The sequence below is a fragment of the Pan troglodytes genome, chromosome 4 (assembly GCF_028858775.2).
Source record: "Pan troglodytes isolate AG18354 chromosome 4, NHGRI_mPanTro3-v2.0_pri, whole genome shotgun sequence".
NCBI classification, from domain to species: Eukaryota; Metazoa; Chordata; class Mammalia; order Primates; family Hominidae; genus Pan; species Pan troglodytes.
In genome coordinates, this window is record NC_072402.2 from 145133061 (window position 1) to 145151143 (window position 18083).

At 43.0% G+C, this 18083-nt stretch overlaps 1 protein-coding gene across 3 annotated transcripts in view; it reads right to left on the reverse strand.

The window, feature by feature from the left end:
- The window catches only part of DPYSL3 (dihydropyrimidinase like 3), a 119498-nt gene that overhangs the window by 10353 nt on the left and 91062 nt on the right, over positions 1 to 18083 (reverse strand). For all 3 annotated transcript variants that reach the window (XM_016954009.4, XM_009449900.3, XM_009449901.4), the window contains exons 3-9: positions 16906 to 17090; positions 14179 to 14343; positions 12066 to 12127; positions 11078 to 11158; positions 7195 to 7263; positions 4072 to 4192; positions 323 to 479 (exon numbers count right to left, since the gene is read on the reverse strand). In XM_016954009.4, the coding sequence (XP_016809498.3) occupies positions 323 to 479; positions 4072 to 4192; positions 7195 to 7263; positions 11078 to 11158; positions 12066 to 12127; positions 14179 to 14343; positions 16906 to 17090 (840 nt within the window). The remainder of the gene's footprint in view (positions 1 to 322; positions 480 to 4071; positions 4193 to 7194; positions 7264 to 11077; positions 11159 to 12065; positions 12128 to 14178; positions 14344 to 16905; positions 17091 to 18083) is intronic.

Consider the following 18083-nt stretch of genomic DNA (forward strand, 5'->3'; position numbering starts at 1 on the left):
TAAATGCTGATAAGAGTGCCTCACTCATAAAGTTGTTAGGAGAAACAAATGAGATTGTGAGTGTAGTCTTACCATAGAGCTTGGCACATAATAGGTTTTAACTGCTATTACCATTATTAATATTATGACTGTATTAATGTTTAAAACAGGATGGGGAAGAGCCTGCTTTCTACGCTCAAGATTGTAAAAGAATTCCCAATACACTGTTCACACTGCAGACTCTGGTCAAGTTGATAGATGGGACTGCTCCTGTCCTCAACCCCCAGCTGGACTCAAGAGATGTTTTCACAAAACGCCTGCTGCTGGGCATTCCTGCACCAACCTGGCCAGCAAGGAGTTGATGTAGTCCGGAGTAGTTGGGTCAGGGCTCAGGGGTGGGGATGTCACAAATGCAGCCGCCTTGGCCCAGTTCTTGCTCCAATAATGGGTTCCATCTATGCCGAGGCTGGCAGTGATGGGCTCACCAAAGACTACATTTCCTAGAAGGGGCAGGAAACAGACAAGGGGTTAGCATAAAGTTTATGCTGCACTGGGCCAAGCCTATTTAATTTAGCTCCTAAGCCTACCCAGGACTGTGTCTCAGAGTCAGACTGACCTGGGTTCAAGTCCATGTTCCCACCTTTTTAAAGCCCCTGCTTTCCTATCTGCTAAAGGTGACCAAGTTTGTATTCTCTAGATTAAAAGAAGCCATTGGTTGTTAGATGCAGTGTTAATTCTCAAATTTTGAGGCAAGTTAAAATTTGAGGCAAAAGAAAATAAAATATACATATTGATTTCAAGATTCATCCTCATTTCAGAAATACTAAAATGCTCCAGTTCTTGCTCTAGTAATGGGTTCCATGTATACCAAGGCTGAAATAGATATATTCTGAAATTGATGAAACAAGATGATGTCTACTTCTTAGGCTTGTGAAAATGAAAAGATATGGCATATGTGAAGCATCTGGCACCTAGAGGATGTTTGGTAAATATCGCTTTCTTTACCTGTTATGCCTTCCCACAGTAGGGGCCCAAAGTCCCAAATGTGCACCCACCACTGGGAATTGCTAGATGCTCCCATTATAACGATATGCTTTGGTTCCACAAAGTAAAATCCATTCCTGTGGATTAGAGACTCTCATGATTTTTTTTTATCATGTTTGTTACTCCTAACATGATGACTTGGTAAAAGTCACCCAATAACCTAGGACACATCGAATATGAGACTAGCTTCTTGGATTCTGCCTCAAAAATTAGAGGCCTAACTACCCAAACCATGGAGAGGGGATAAAGGCTATTGGAATATACACTGATCTAAGCTGTTTAGCTTCTTTAAGAAGAAGGAATAGTGATATAGAAAGCAAATGCTAGCTCATAGCTAGGTGGTTGGTACCAAGTTTCTCTATGCCAAAATCTGGGGCCAAAGCTACCCTATACAGCCCTGCACTTCTTTAACTTTGGTCCTCCATCTTCCACAGTCAAATTCTCCACAAGTTTGCACTCTATGGCCAGGATTACAAATAGATTTTGCCTTGTTTCAACTCCATTCAACTGGTAATAGTTGCCTAGAATTCCATGAAGGGAAGAATTCTAATAATGCTTGGGGTCTCAGTAGGAAAGACTCATGATTAATTAGTAATGTCTGCCATGGGCAAAAGAAGGAAGCGATGGCAATGATTCACATTGGACAGCCCTGCTTTTGGGGGTGAGAGTAAAAAAAAATCCAAGTGATGAGAATTCAAGGGCTCTCCAAAAATACTTACACACTAAAGGATACAGGACCATAAAGATATGAAGAAATGAAAGTCACAGCAAGCACTCAACTACTATTGAAAGAAATAGAATCTTAAAAGTGGAAGAACTCTCCCTCTGGACTATGTTTAGCATGGAAGAGTAAAAGAAGCTAAGATAGTAATTACACCTAGATTTGAATACCAGCTCTCCCAGCTGGGAGATCCTGGACAAGTTGTGCTGCAATTTCATCTGAAAAAGGACATTTCTGAGAAATGCCTATTTCTCAGAGTTCTTTGAGAATTCCACACAATAAAAAAATTATTTATGTCAGTGCAGGGCACATAGCTGTTCCTTGTTAAATTGTAGCTTTCTAATATTAATTCTGAGCAGCCATATAGTTAAAGAGCCCTGATGATTGGTGACTAAACACATTGAGACTTCAACCATATCCTGCTCAGGAGGGAAGTGCAAACCCTGCTACACTTTGTCTTGCTCAGAATGCTCTTGGGTGTTTCCTTGAGAATGACGGTCCATGAGTTGTTTACTGACTTCAATCTCAGCAGCCAGTTTTTCATCCCTGAAATAATACCCCCATTCCACCCCGGAGACACAGCTGTACTAGTTCTGCTCGCCAGAGAATTATGTGCCAAAAGGCTCAGGGTTAGGAATTTTTCTCCATGAAGTTTGAAATAAGACCAGCATATAACTAAAACACCCTGTCCCGAGCGGCCCTAGGTCACCCTAAGAATGGGTCCCGGGCAGAATGCAGCCTCAGCAGAGGGCATGAGGGTGGTGGGTGGTCACAGTTGGCAGGGGTGTGTGTGTGTGGCACTGGGTGAGGGCAGAAGGAGTTCCTACACACTTCTTTTTCTTTTTTTTGCTTTTCTCCAAGAATGAGTGAGGAGCACTGGGCTGCTTTCCTGGTTCTCGCCCAATGACTCATACCCAGTGGAGCAACCACGCCATGTCAGTTGAAACTTCTAAAAGCTAAGGAGAAAACAGCAGGCCTACGGAGAACAGAGGAAGGAAGGAGGTGCCCCAGAATCTGTCAGCTAGGAAGAGTGTCTAGACAATGTGAAAGCCTCCCCTCTTGTAAGAAAAATAGGGTCACCCTGTGCCAGAAGGCCAGGCAGCTGAACACTCAGCCATCAGTGTCATCTGAGACTATTTTTAGCTACTGCAGTCACTCACACGTGGAGTTTCACAGGCCAGTTTGGTAGATGAATCACCCATCTTGGGCCTCTCCACTACCAGAATGGCCACTGGCACGCAGCAGTAGCAACCACATCACTGGGCCTGGTAAATCCTCTCACAACCCAACACAGAGCCACACATCTGCAGCTTCTCACCTGCACTCGTCCCTTACCCAGCCTCACAACTGAGCCCACGAGTCTGACACTGAGGATGAGAACCAGAAACCGAAAAGAAAGCTCTGAAAACTTTAGCTAAGCACAAGGAAAGCAAAGGAAGCCCAAGTTAACACCAGTGGAGAAAAGAAGCAGAAGTCAACAGGGAGCAGGGACACAGCCAGGGTCGTGAAGGCCATGGTGGCCAATATGCTTTGGAGACCCACTCAACCCCTTCTCTAAAATAACTTGTGCTAGTCTCAGTGGCTCAGGAGGTGTGACCTGCATCTGCACTGTGGCCTCAATCCTGGCCAGATTATATCATCCCCGGGGTGTTTACTGGTCCAGGGATGAGCACATGACCCAAGCCAGATCAGTCACAGTGCTCCTACGGACTTTTGCTTGACCTGCTGGAAAAGGTGTATTTTACTTTCCCATCATGCTCTCTGCCAAAAATTGAGGACAACAGGTGCCTTTCAGCATCTATTCTGTGACTGTTCATACTGAACATAAACCAAACTGAGGAAAGAGAGCCAAGAAAGGAGTAAGCGTGACAAACACCTAATACCATTGTTGAGGCCCCTCAATCTAGCCATACCTGAAACACCTACAATCGGTTATTCACTTGTGTTTGTTTAAGCCAGTTTGAGCAGGATCTTTGAATTTTGCACCCAATTTAATCCTGACTGATATGTCCGTTTATAAAACTCAGACAAGATGAACTGAAAATCAAAGATCAAGGGGAGAAGGAAGATGCACAAAGTCTCAGAAGAACTGGTTCAAGCTGTGTCATCTTGGACAACTCACCTAACCTTCCTGAGCCTCAGTTTACTTAAATGCCAAGTGGGAGAAATCCCAGGATCCTCCCATCCACACAGGATGTGGAGAGCGGCTTCCTAGGGAGCAAGGCAATGAGCAAAGTAGGCACCATTTATATTACACAGGACAACCAGAGAGGGAAGGAGCCACACAGTGCCATCAGGGGCTCCGAGATCTTGGAAACACAAATCACCTTTTTTCCTGGCTTGTGAGATGAGGTCAGCTGCACTCTTGCTCATGACCTTTGTGACGTAGAGAGGGCAATTGGTTTGGCTGGCAATGGTGATGGCACGGAACACAGCCTCAGCTTCCAGCTGCAAGAAAAAGTCTCCAGGAGTCAATAGAAACATGAACCTCTCAAACTGGTGGCTCCCACCTCCACGAACTGTGAGGATGCAGTGCTGCACAGAGGTTATGGATAACTTTGGCAGGATCTGGAATTAGATAGCCTATATCCACATCTCAGATCTACCACTTCCTAACTCCGTCACTTTACTCAGCTTCCCAGTGCCTCTATCCCTCACTAGTAAAATAGTATAGCACAGCGTTGTCATCTGAGAGCAATGCCTGACAGAGGGTAAGTACTTTTTCCTTAGCCTCTGTGGTTATCACAAAGGTGACATCTGAATGAAAGCCTTTGCTCCTCAATCTTCTCAGGACGGAATCTCTGGGCAAACACAATAGCAAACCATTATGTCTAAAATAACCAGCCAAGGCAGTTAGGCATCATGGTTCCTCAAATCCTTTCCTGCAGCAGTAAGTGGTCAGCAAAGGGTTAATTTTAGGAGGCATTTCTTACAAAAATAATTCCCAGGTTTCTCAACACAAAGACTTGTTTTATTATTGATCTCTCCCATCTTACCCTAATGTAGAATTCATGTTTTCAAATATGCTAACCAACCCAGTGGCATTTATTAAGAAATTAGAAGTTTTCCCTTATTTTATTAACAAAGCAGGGTCTGAGAGCTGAGGCTCTCTCAGATGGCCTGGTTCTGAGTCCTGGTTCTGACACTTATAAGCTAGGTGAACTCGGGCACATTGCACAACCTCCCAAAGCCTCAGTTTCCTTGTCTGTAAATTGAGGATAATAGGATCTGACACGTTGGGCTGTGGTGAGGATTAAAAGAGTTCATCCTTATAAAGCAGTTAGCTCATTCCTAATGGGGAAACAAGGTAAGTGCCCCTTGAGGGTTGGCTACTGATATTATTGTTGATAATATTTTCTAACCAGTTGAGGGTCTGTGTTACTCTCAAGTGGTCTACTCTCAATTTGTGTAAGTTAGTCCAATTCAGCACAGAGCAGAGACTTTGACATTCTTCCATTCAATTGGCAACAGTTCCTTTTTTTATGGATATGACATTCTGGTTAGCCTGTGGAGCCCAACACTTAAAAAAAATACCAAAAATAGCTTGCAGATGCCCAATGGCTGTATAATGCAAACCAGTCACTGCCCATTGTGGGTGTAGCTCAGCAGACAGACCTAAGAACTTGGCTGGCTGAGCTGGCCTCCCCCAAGCTGCACTTTATTCCATGTGGATGGGACCTTGGAGGCCCCTGGTCATATATGAATATGGACACCTTCCTGAAGCACCCAGAATTTTGTACTCTGGAGCGGCTGTCTCTATGCCTGGGGTCCCAGCTCTCTGAACAGCATCACTTGAGGTGGTGTCTGGGTATTCTTGAATTGAACAGGGGCTGGCTCCTCCTATGCTCACTCCTCCCACTTCACACCCATGCTGACCACTTCAGCTCCCCCAGGACCTCTGTCCTGGTCCCTTTGATCTCATTCCTCCCAAGCACTACAGGTTTTTCAGCACTTTGACAACATGACTATCTTTGGAAGGTTACATCACCCTCCAACTTCACCCAAATGGCCTTCCACGGCTATAGAGGTTTGCGGCTGAGAGGCTTTTTTACTAAAAAGGAGACAGGAATAAGGAGGAGGGTGGGGTGGTAGGGCTAAGGGGAGGTTGAAAAAACAAACCAAGGAACAAAAATAGACTTTGCTCTGAAATCCCCTGGCTGCTGCTGGAAATCCATCTTGCCAGCACATCTCCACAGTGACCAGCATTTAAGAAAAACTTCAAAAACAATGCTGATTACCCTGGTCTCTTCACGATGAGTAAACCATTTTCCAGTCCTTCAAGTGTGATCAGCCAGGGGCTTAACCTCTCTGAGCTTCAGCTTCTTTACCTGCGCAACAATGCCAACCACACAGAGCAGCGGCAGCGAGAACTGAGATAACGTATGCAATCAGCACATACCAGATGTATGCATTCCATAGAAGTGACCTAGTATTATTAAGGAGACAGACTTTGGGGATGCTGTATGTGACTGGAACCCTAATCACAAAATTATAAATTATTTAAATGGCAATAAAAATATCACTAGATACAAAGGAGTTTCTGAGGTGCTGATAATCTGTTTCCTTCTATGGGTGCTAGTTATACTAGTATAACTAGTGTAACACTAGCTAAGTGTATCTGGTTTGTGAAAATTCATTGCCTCCTTAGGATAGAAACATTTTTTTCTATATGTGTTCTATTTATATTTTAAATAAGACTCTAAAAGAGACAGGATATGGGAATCATTTCTGGTTATGATTCCTTCTTCTCCCTGTTGTAGGGTTTGGAATGACAGGACAGAAACAGGACTCGCTTCACTGATATGGAGGGCCTTGACTTTGCTCTAGGTGCTAGACCCAGGCTGCCCTTCCAAAGCCAATGTGCTTTCAGGTACATGGGCAGCCAATTCCCAGCTCTGTGCTCCATGCCAGCAGGTGAAGCTGCTGACATCTCGGAGACATGGAACCAGCCTCTAGTCACCTTTGATTTGTTGTTTGGCTGCTAAGTACAGACATAAATAAGCATTCATTTTATATATGAGAAACTTCCATACCTGGACATAATCATCACCTTATACAAATTGATGAGTATAATGTATATAAAAAACCCATTCAACATCTTATCTATATGCCAATATTTTGCAGGACTCAAAATGAAATAAGGGAATAAGTGGAAATGTCTATGAGATTCACACTGAGATTTCCTTAAGAAAGGGATTAGAAATTTAACACTCCTGAATAGCTGTGAAGGACACTCCAACTTGTGTTATCTGTAGGGAGATTAGGGGTCAGAAATAAGCATGTCTCTTACATTCCTTTCTAATTTTCTCACGGGCTCTTGAGTTAGGGTCAATCAGAAGTGGTCTTTGGAAGAAATGTTCCAATACTGCAACCTGGTACTCACATTCTCGTCGCCTTTTAACAATGTTTATTCATGCGTTGTGTGTGCACCTTCATCCCCTGTAACTTACCTCTTCTGGCCTGCTCAGTACATGGCCTTCTGGGCCAGTTATCCCCATTTCCAACATGCGGGTTTGCTCCTGAAATGAAAAAAGAAAATAGTTCTTCAATAAGCTCAAGTGAGATTTGGAAAAATTACGCTGGTATGTTCTGATCTAAAGATCTAAAGAATAAATATGCGTATGTTGAACAGATGTATTAATCCTATATTTGGAGTTGCAATATAGGGTAGACTCAACTAAAAGGATAAAAAGAAAAAACATTCAAGGGTGATTTGTTTTTATTAGAAGAAAGATAGTTGTCTGTTAGACTATTTTTTGTCTATACTGCCCTTCAAGAATCATACCAGGTCACTTATTGTTCATCTCTCTCAGTCTCAGCTGCCTCTGAAACTATACTTGCTTATCTCATTTGTTTATTCACTCATGCTCTTTAAGCCATTTCACTCAACAAAATGTATTGAGCAACTGCTTCCTCCTAGGCTCTGGGTAAGTACCTGCATTAAAGCAATGTTAGCCCCTGACCTCACGGGGCTTATAATTTAGTGCTATGTTTCCCAAAGTGTGGGCCACTTATCACTTACATCAGAATTGCCTGAATTGTTTTTGTAGAAATGCAGATTTCTCACCCATCCTAGCCTAACATATCAGAAGATGTCAGGTTGAATCCTAGAAATGCATATTTTAATAAGCCACTCAGGAGTTTTGATGTTTTAAATCTATGGCTTAAATGAATGGATTCAAAATTTAACGAAACAAAATAGTGCCTCCAAACAGCATTACCTAAGTTAGTGTCTTGGTGAAATTCTGTTTAACCAAGTTGTGGACATGGCAGAAGAAGTGCATGTCCCTTGTGGTTGATGGCAAAATTCCTCAGACTTCTAGCCTCTTTATGGAAGAAGCAGGTAGCTGGGCAGTGAGCACACACACATGAACTGATTGGAACTGGCAGAAATCCCAAGCCACCATTTCTTCAGCGTTACTGGCATTCACTCTGAAATTATTAAGACTGGTCCCTATGAACCTCTGCACCAGCAGGCCTGGCCTAGTGACCTGGGAGTACTCTGGTAATGTGTGAGACACATAGGAAAAATGGTGAATGCAACAAGCCTTGTCTCACTTTGAAACTATGAGGCATTTAGAAAGGTAAGGATTCTTACCACCTGGAAAAGAACGTTCTGTTTTTTGTTTTTAGTAATAGAAATCTCTAAAAGAGGAGTAGAAAGGAAAATGCACATACTAAAAGCAACCATGAGAAGTGAAATGGTCACTATCTCCAGCTCTACAGAAAACAAAGAAAGGTTACAGGCTTATTTTTCCAGAAAAGCACCTCCACTTTTCATTCTTACCATTCTCACTTATTGAAACTTGAACTGAATTAAATTTCTTCTAAAGTCTAGTGAGTTTCTACTCTAAATTGCCTCCAGTCACACAAGGGTTAAGGCCTCCAACTAAAGAATCTCTGTCTTAGGTGACACTTGTGCTTCTGTCTTGTTTGAGTGCACCAGGATAATGCACAGGACAAAGCTAAGCTCAAGAGGTGGCTTCCAAGCACATTTAAATCACCAGGGGATTATTTTCAAAATACACTTGCCTGAACTCTGCTACTGACTTTTCCTAATTCCAGAATACCTGGAATTAGAAAAATTTGGTGATTCTAATGCACTGTTCAGGCTAGGAAGTCCTATTCTGAAGCCATGATGTCCCTATAGCTGAGAGATTAAGAACAGCAGTAAAGCCCCACTGATGCTACCTTACATGGGGATAGCAGTGGGCCTGTTGTGGCATTCATCACAGCTACGGTTACATCACAGTTTGGGTCATGACACAACTGTAGCTTGGTCCATGAGGAAAGGAACCCTGTCTTTTACATCTTCCCCGTCCAAGGCTTGGCGTATAGTAGGTGCTCAACAAATATTTGTTGAACGAATGGCTAAAGATGCTGTCGTCTTAGACTGTTTTGCCAACTTGAAATTCTTGAAAATCATCCTTGTTTGTACCCAAAGGCAAAGATTCCTCTCTCATATATTCACTTTTGAATAAGTGCAGCAAGAAATTCTGAGTATAGCAGCTGCCTTCATTTAAACAATGTGATAAAAATCTTTCTGCTCAAGCTGAATTTAATAAACACACACAATAAACTCATCCAAATGGAAAAATGCCCCTACTCTTTTCCTGACTGAGAACAGATCTTCCCAAGGTAGGGAAATAGTAGCGGGAGGGGAAACCAGAGAAAATTCCACTCTAAGGATTCACAAGAGGAAAGAAACTGAGAACGCAGACTTTGGATTGAAGTCCATCTGCCTCCTCAGGGGCTGGAATTAACTGCCAGAGAGTTTGGTTTCCAGGGCAGCTGAAAGCAGGGCTGGGACCTCTGGCTGCTGCCCTGAAAACTTGGATAAAGGGAGGAGTACAGTTCTAATATCACTGGGTTGCCTCCCACGGGACCAAGGCATTTGGGCTCTCTAAAGAAAATGATTTCATTATCTTTGGGTGTGTGGTGGAAGTGGGCGAAAGTGCTGTCAGGGTCCTGACTAATTAGCCTCCTTGGTCATAGTGAGAGGAAACTGTACACTTACCTCACCTCCCCCACCAGCAAGACAACATGGAGAGTCTGAAATCACAACAGCTGGAGCCCTGCATGGCTGGGGTACTGCCTGCCCACAAGCCTGCAGCTGGGCTTGGGAGGCAAGGGATCCCAGATATGCCATCTCTGAGTAAAGATACCCACTGAGGTATATCACCTTAGGGGCAAAGATTTCGTTTTCCTAGTTATTTGCTGTGATCCTTGGGCCAGTGACCTAATCTTTCTGAGCCTGGATGGTCTCATGTATAAAATAGGGAGGACGATAGCATCTTTAAAGGGTTGGGTGAAAATTAAATGAGAATACACCAGAAAATTTACCAGTTCCTGGCACACAGTAGTCAGTGCTCACCAAATGGCACCTGCTATCAGGAAACTAATGGTCCGAGATGAGGGGAGGCCTAGACATTGTTCCTACACCCCTGCTGACCACATTCACCAAGTTCTGGACAACTTCTAAAATAAAAGCACAGCCCAAGTATTAGTGAGCTATGGAATGCATCTGTTTTGGCTCACTTCAATAGCTATTGCCTGGCACAAAGTGCTCAGGAAATGCTCTTTGAAGGAATGAATAATGGTTTCTTGTTGCCAACATTATCAAATGGATGAAGAAAGCTCACTCTTTTTTTCGGGCTGTCTCCTCCTAGCAAAGGCCAATCTTGAGATGTTTCTGAGAAACAAAACCCTTCCTAAGACACATCTGTCCATCTATTCCATTAAGCAGCCCAGGAGATGGAGAGATAACTGCTTCCTTCTTCCTTACAAATGATCAATTTGGGCCTTGGGGCCCTCACTTTCATCACTCTTTCCTCAAGTTTCTCAGTATGATTTCTAGGAATCCAGTGAGACCTTTGCTCCTCATGAGACCTAAATTCTCTACTATCTAAGGCTGTGAGTTCCACAGACTTGGATCCAATCTCTGGCTTCTGAGAAATGCTGCCTTATGGTCTTTCTTTATGACAGAGAATGTCTTGTAGCTTTGACACATTTTCAGAAGAGAATCAGCAAATGCTCTCCCATCAAATGGTCCAATTTGAAATCCTCCTCTTCCAGGATGCCTTTTCTGATTCTCCAACAATGGCCAGCCCTCTTTCTGTTTTACCTCATCTTCTAGTTTCATTGCTTGTCTACATTCCCCTCTCTTTTGTTTCTTCCACCTAAATTGTGAGGTACCTTGGAGCAGGTTCTGTCTTTAGCAAGGTACTTATGATGGTGCCTTGCACATATTGAGAGCTCAAGCAGCACTGAAGAAATGAAGAAGAAAATGGAATGCAGACCCAAAGCACGCTCCAGGGAGCTGCACGGTGTTACCTGGGCAATGATATCCCCATTCTCAGCATGAACTTGAGCAATGGCCCCCAGCTCTCCCAGGCAGGTGAAGATCTCATAGAGCTGAAATAGAAATGAGTCTTTGTCACTCTTGCAAGCACTTTTAGCAGCCCCACAGAAGGGCCAATTACCAGAGCCCAAGCTAAAACAGATGGGATAAAGCAGAGGAAATAAGTCACTAGGGCAGAAATTTATATTACATAGGCATGACCAAAGAGGAGTGCTAGTCCAAAGAAATCCCAGGAAACTCTGACTATATAAAGAACCTACCATGTTCCCTAGGCTGGCAGAGCAAATATATAATAAAGTACCACCAACTCCTCTCCTCTGCCTCTAGCACACATTTTTAATGGAATTATTTTCCCATTGAGCTGAGAGACAGCCTCAGAATTCTTCTCAACAAATGCTCTAGAAAACCACTACAGCCAGGCCAGAAACAAACACAAAAACTGAAACCCTTATCTCTTAACCTGTGAAGGCAGACATACCTTCACCTCTAAGCAGGAGGCATGGGAATTCATTTCTTGTATTTCCTCTGAAAACATAGCCTCTGTCTAAAGCAAACGAATGTCATGAATTTCTTAGGGGGAGAGTCAGAGGCAAGGCAGTAGGATTATTCCAATCAGCAGAAGGCCCTCCTGGTCCTGCAGGCGAAGAGCCTCACACTTTCACTGGGCTTATGAGGGGTTTGGAGCTTGTTTGGTAGATGGAAATTTAGGCATGTTCCTCCTCTTGCCGTTTAAGAAAGCTGCTGCCAGTGGAAACTCTAGCTCCCTGTCTGTCTTGCCATGGGCACCCTGCCTGTTACCTTATTTAAAATGTAGCGTGGACTGCAAAGGCTTCAAGAAGCATTCTGGCCCAGTGGTCTCCCACAGTGACCACAGTGATTCATGTTACAAGGGCCAAGGTCATCAACAACAATAGGAAACCCATCCAGATACCCCAAACCACATAGCAAATGGGTTGTTACCTCTGTGTTAGATACTTGATACAAATCCTTATAAGCCATATAAACCATGAAGGAGTTAACCCCTGCAAAAGAGGGACAGGAGGAAAAACAAGAGAAAGACAACATTATCATGACTGTCCTCCATCCTTTGCTCCCACTTCCATCGACCATAGCACCCAGCTGCATTACCCGGGCTCCTGTCCAACATAAAGCAGATATTTATATTCTTCAAGAGCATTTTGCTCTGCCCACCCTTGCCCCATAAAATCAATAATTCCTAACAGATGTCATAGCAGAATGGTCTCTTCTTCTGTGCCTCTTTCTAAACTCCCCTGTCCAGCATCCCCTAGCCCAGAAGGTCAATAAACTTTGTTATTGCTCAAGGCAGTAGTAGGTGGCATTAAGAATCACTCTAGCACACCAGTTGTGTTCATACCCTGGGGGCTGCACCACTGAAATCCACCACATACTAGTTCAGTGAGCTTGGGATACTTAACCTCTCCAGACCTCGGTTTCCTCACCTGTTAAATGGAAAAATAACAATACCCTACTTCATAAAGTGGTTGTGAATATTAAAGGAGAGAATACATACAGAGCTCTTAGCACCAGGCTTGGCACATATTTGGTTTCCAATTAATGGATCTCCTGGGATCAGTTCATTTTACTGTGCAGGGTGTTGGATCAGAAAGGAGAACTAAGATACAGATCCTACCCTTAGGGAACTAATGGGCAGGTTTTACCTTGTGCTTAAATATCTTAAGTTGTAAGGTTTATATGTAAAGATCTATTTAGATCTCACCCCAAATAAACTACTAATACAGTGATTTACAGAAATAGGTGGGACTGGGGAACTGAGAATCATTTTGAGGAAAGGGGGATAATTTTGGTCTCTAACCATTAGAGCCTTCTCAGCCCACAGTATTCTGGGCCAAAAGTGGGTTGTAATTTGAGAACTTCCCTACCCAGAGTGGTTCAACTCAGGGCAGTCTTCCCAAACACTACCATTCCCAAAAGCCTCTACATTATCCATGGAATGATCCAGGCTCTTTGATAAAGAAGTGAGTGTTAAAGCCGTTCGATTTTCTACACCGGTTGAGATGCCCAGTATAAACGCAAATACAGAAAGAAGGAGTTAATCTCACGTTCTGTGTCACCAAAGATTTTGCAGGGCTTGTGGGGTATGGAGGGGATGGAAAGAAAATATCATCCTCTGAGGGGGTCATCCTTTCCCTGCCATCCCAGGGCACACTCTTCCAGTGGACTCCTAGCATTTGTGTCTAGACTACTCCTTTGGTAATGGTTCTTGCACACTATGACATTTATTCTGTTGTTCTTCATGAGCCTGTTTTCTTTTGCCTTGGGTGTTCAGCAAAGGCCATTACTTACACTTCTCTAAGACCCCCAGGCCGCCTTACAATGCTGAGCACATTGTGCATATGTGTGCCTGTATGTGGGGGGTAGGGGTTTGCAATATCTGTTGATCAAAAAGAAGCAGAGAATGGAGGAATCTAAGAAGACAGTGGAACCTAAATCATGTACTCACTGAGAGGACACATGCTGGCAAACACACAGAAACATATATACATATACATGAACATGTTTTCACACCCTAAGCTCCCAGCCTGAGTACCAATACATCCTTGCTCCTAGAAATGCCTTAGCCTTGTCTAGGGATGCCATTGTTATATGATAGTAAGGGTTTGAGCTCTACAGCAAAAATGATACAGGTTAAAAATCCCTAATCTCATAGGTCATACTAGCCATACAACCTTATGTAAGATTAGTTAGCCTCTCCTAACCTCAGTTTCTTCCTCTTCAGAATGGGCAATATTGCATGGAGGTGAAGAGCATAGAATTTGGATACACCTACTGCTTACTAATGCTATGATCTTGGGCTGCTTATTCTGAGCCTCAGTTTCTCCATCTGCAAAGTGGGGAAAACAATCACTACCTCACAGGGATCCTGTAAGAAGTAAATAAAGTGCCTGGAACATTGTGTTATCCCTACATCCAGTGCTCACACTCAAGGTTCCAGGCTCCAAGTAAAAGACAGTGACTGAAATGAGTGGATGGTGTTGGAAGGACTGGCAAGAAGAAGCTAAGAGAGGAGGGAGGACGGCATGTCCGGGCTCACCTTTGTCCTTGATGAGGTTCTGCACTTCCTGCTTGACGCTGTCATTCCAGTGGGTGATGTCCACATGCAGGGCATAGTCACAGCAGCTCTTCCCATCAGCCCACTCTCTCCATTTCTCATAGGCCTCAGTCAGGCTGGACTCAGGCTCAGGCACCACATGGTCAACTGAATGACAGAGACCCCAGATGAGTCACTCTCAGACACAGCCTTTGCTCCCCTCTGCCCAGGCCTGCTCCTGCTTGCTTAGCTGTGACTGCAGAATCTCTATTTCCTGAGCATGGAATTAACTTTTGAAGGGGTTCCCTGATAGTTTCAAGAATGCTGATCACTTAAATGTCACCAAGCTATGTGATTTGGGGCAAATTACTAGCTTCCCTAAATCTCAGTTTTCTTTCCTTTAAGTTGGTGCGAAGTGGGGTGGGAGTCAGGGTGTTACTAGTGCCTTTCTTCTGAATTTATAAGATTAAATGGGAAAATGCATGTAAAGTACTTCATCTAATGTCTGGCTCATGGTAAGTGCTCAATAAATGTTAGCCATCAATGAGTGCCTACTATGTGTCATTATTACTAGTACTGTGGGGAGGTCACTGCTAGTGAAAAAGGTCAGACTCTCTTCCAAGGGCGAAAGCGAGGTTTAAAGCTAAGTTAGGGCATAAGACATTGAGGCTCTCTGCTATAGGACAAAGCTGGTGTCAGTTACATAAACCTGATACTGGGCCCGCAGATCTTATTTCCATGGAAACTTCTTGTCAAGAATCTGGTTTCTTTGAGGCCCAAATCTACTCTTTCACCCACAACCATGGATACATTTTTTTTAAACAATGGCGTCTACAGTTGATGAAGAAAAGGCAAAAGTTACACTTTCATAGTTCCCCTGAACAGCTGAGGCAAAGTACAAGTAAGGACAAAGTACAGCTAAGGACAACTTTCCAGAGAGCAGTTCTGAAATATACATAAAAAACCCGGACATTTTTCAAACCTTAACCCAATATTTATTCCCACACCTATGAACTATTCCTAGGGAAATAAATGAGGCTGTATACAAAATTTTGGTTCCAAGGATGTTTGCTACTTATTTATCTAAGTGAAAAATTGGAAACAATTGAAATTGTTAACAATAGAGAAGTTAGGTTAAATACATAAATGCTTTATAAAATGGATGACTAGGAATCCACTTTAAATGTTGGGGTAGAACAAAAATGAATGCAAAGATATCCCTGACATATTATTTAGCAAAAATGGAAGGTTAAAATATAATACATATACTGTGATCCTAGTTTGGCCAAATAGGATTTTAAAAATGTGTACAATATACAGCCAAACTCTAACAGCGATGTGGGATTAGGAGGTTTATTTTCTTTTTGCATCTCTAGGTTTCCTAATTTATCTATGAAGGACACAATTGCTTTTGTGGTTCTTTGTAAGTTTTACTCTCGTCACAGGGAATCTGACTTCCCTAATGCAGATGGCCAAGCATAATACAAATCTCAAGGATGCCAAACAGGTCCAACTCCTTGCCCAGATGGCAGAAAGCCAAGCCAAGATCACTGATTCCCGTAGTCTTCTATCAAAGGCAGCCTGAGTGCACTTATCGGAAAGCAAATGCATGGAGCTACATTACTAATGTCTGGGGCAACACCAGGGCTTTCATCAGCAGGCAGCTGCTGAGAAGTCAGCAGGCTTCCACCCTTCAGCTGGAGAATTGCACCTTTTATGGCTTTGGTGCAATTTTTCTGGGCTTCCACACCCAACTAGCTGAAGCTGAACCCTGCTTATGCTCCTGTCAAAAGGAAGTAAAAGACAGTGAATAATTCTACAGCTCAGGCTGTCCTGTGTTCTCAGGGGATGTATATGGTGTTAAAATAAACAGTGCTCTCTGCCTGACCAAGTTTGGGGCCAGCACTGGGATGGGACCCAATTCATCAGGATTCCTTTGGGACAGGAAGGACTGCCCTGGAATGCTATTGGTTCAGTAATCCAACGGCATGCAACTCCCTAGATTTTTTTTTGGAATTGCAATAGAAAAAAAAAAAAAAAACAAAATTTAAAAACAAGAGAAACCACTCCTACAGCTTGCCAAATGTTAAAGATATGAATTGGTCAAAATACAGCACAGACCATAAGCACTAAATGCAAGTGGAAGTCAAAGATGCAGATGCCTCCACCACCAGTTGCTTTTATGACATGACCAGCGTCCCAGTAGAAGCTTTAAACCAAGCTCAGCGATTTTGAAAACCTCCACCAGACACAGCTTTACCCACTGAAGTTTACAAAATTTCCAAGAAATGTAATTCTCCATAATCCCTCTCTCCATGATACTCCTTAGCTCCATTCACGCTGCTCTGCCCTCCTTTCTCAGACCCAAGTGGGCAGTTTTGAAATAATGTTTCATCTTCTATCCATAACTTTTTAAGTCTACTTTCACCTCTTACTAGCCCGGAGATGCTATTTCCTATTCTCCACTCATTGCAGGAGCCAACGCCTGCTGCTAAGGTAGACAAGAGGGCAGGTGCTGCCATGACCAAGAGCCTCATGAATCTCCTCTTTAGTTACAGGGAGCTGCCCATTTCCTCAGCTCAATCTGCTTTTCTCAGGTCCCATCAGGCAACACATCTATAAACTGAACTGGGACAAGTATACAAGTTATAGTAAGAGAGTTCTGGAGATAACACATTCATTAAACACACACTTCTGAGAAACAGGAGTGTGTAAAATATGAAGACTTACTGATCATGGTGGTGCCACCCGCTAAGGCCGCCTTTGTCCCTTGGAAGAAGTCATCTACTGTGGTCATTCCCTTATATGGCATCTGGAAGTGAGTATGGACATCGATGCCTCCAGGGATCACCATCTTCCCATTGGCTTCGATGGTCTTCACTCCTCCAGGAACAATCAGATTGTCTCCAATTTGTCTGGTGAAACAAACAAACAAAAAAATGATCAAACACTTGGTCATTTAAAAGTGCAATTTCCAAGACAAATATAGTGGTATAAGGATTTTAAACAGTGTTACTTGTTTATCAAATTAAACTTTGCAAGTGACTCACAAGCTTAGCAATCTATAAACAAAGATAGATATACATAGAAAACAATGTTTATAGTCACAGAATGATCTGATATGCCATTCGGTGGGACCACGTGTCCTGGTTTAGTACTATAACCCCAGGGGTTTGATAGTGTCTAGAATATAGTGTGTGTAATACTTTTTTCATATAAATATTTTTATTATTCCTTTCATTTTGTTCTTTAAGTTAAGGTGAGAAATAACATTTGGAGAAGAATCTAAAGAGTATAAAATAGTGCACTGTTAGAAGAGACTGAAGAAGATAATAGTAAATCATTTAAAGAACAGGTATGGGAACTCAGCTATCTTTTAAGTGGGGTCATCTTTGCTCCTAACAAAAGATTCTGTCTGGGTTATTTCCTGCCTAAGTCTTCACTCCCAATTCCACCCTTTCCTGATCATTTATCAGCCAATCACAGCTGATGGCAGATTCACCAGGAGGAAGTCAAAGATGCAGATGCCTCCAGCACCAGCTGCCTTTATGACATGGTCAGTGTCCCAGTAGAAGCTTTTAGCTGAGCTGAGTGATTATGAGAACCTCCACTAGACACGGCTTCACCCAGGAAGCTTCAGAGCATCTTAGGGAGGAATACGGGGGAGACTCAGGCAGAAGTAAGCCAATGAGTATCTCAAAGGCAAGCCTCCAAGGAAAGTGACAAATACAACTAGTCCCCACACAATGCTGCTTATAGATCAGCCAGTATTGCTTGGCTTATACGTGGTATCACATTTTTGATTAAAATAGCTGGTTAAACATGTCCACTATGGATAACAGGGAGACCTATGATTCATAAGCCTCTATATGACCATTAAAAATCTCCTACCTTGGGATATCTGTACC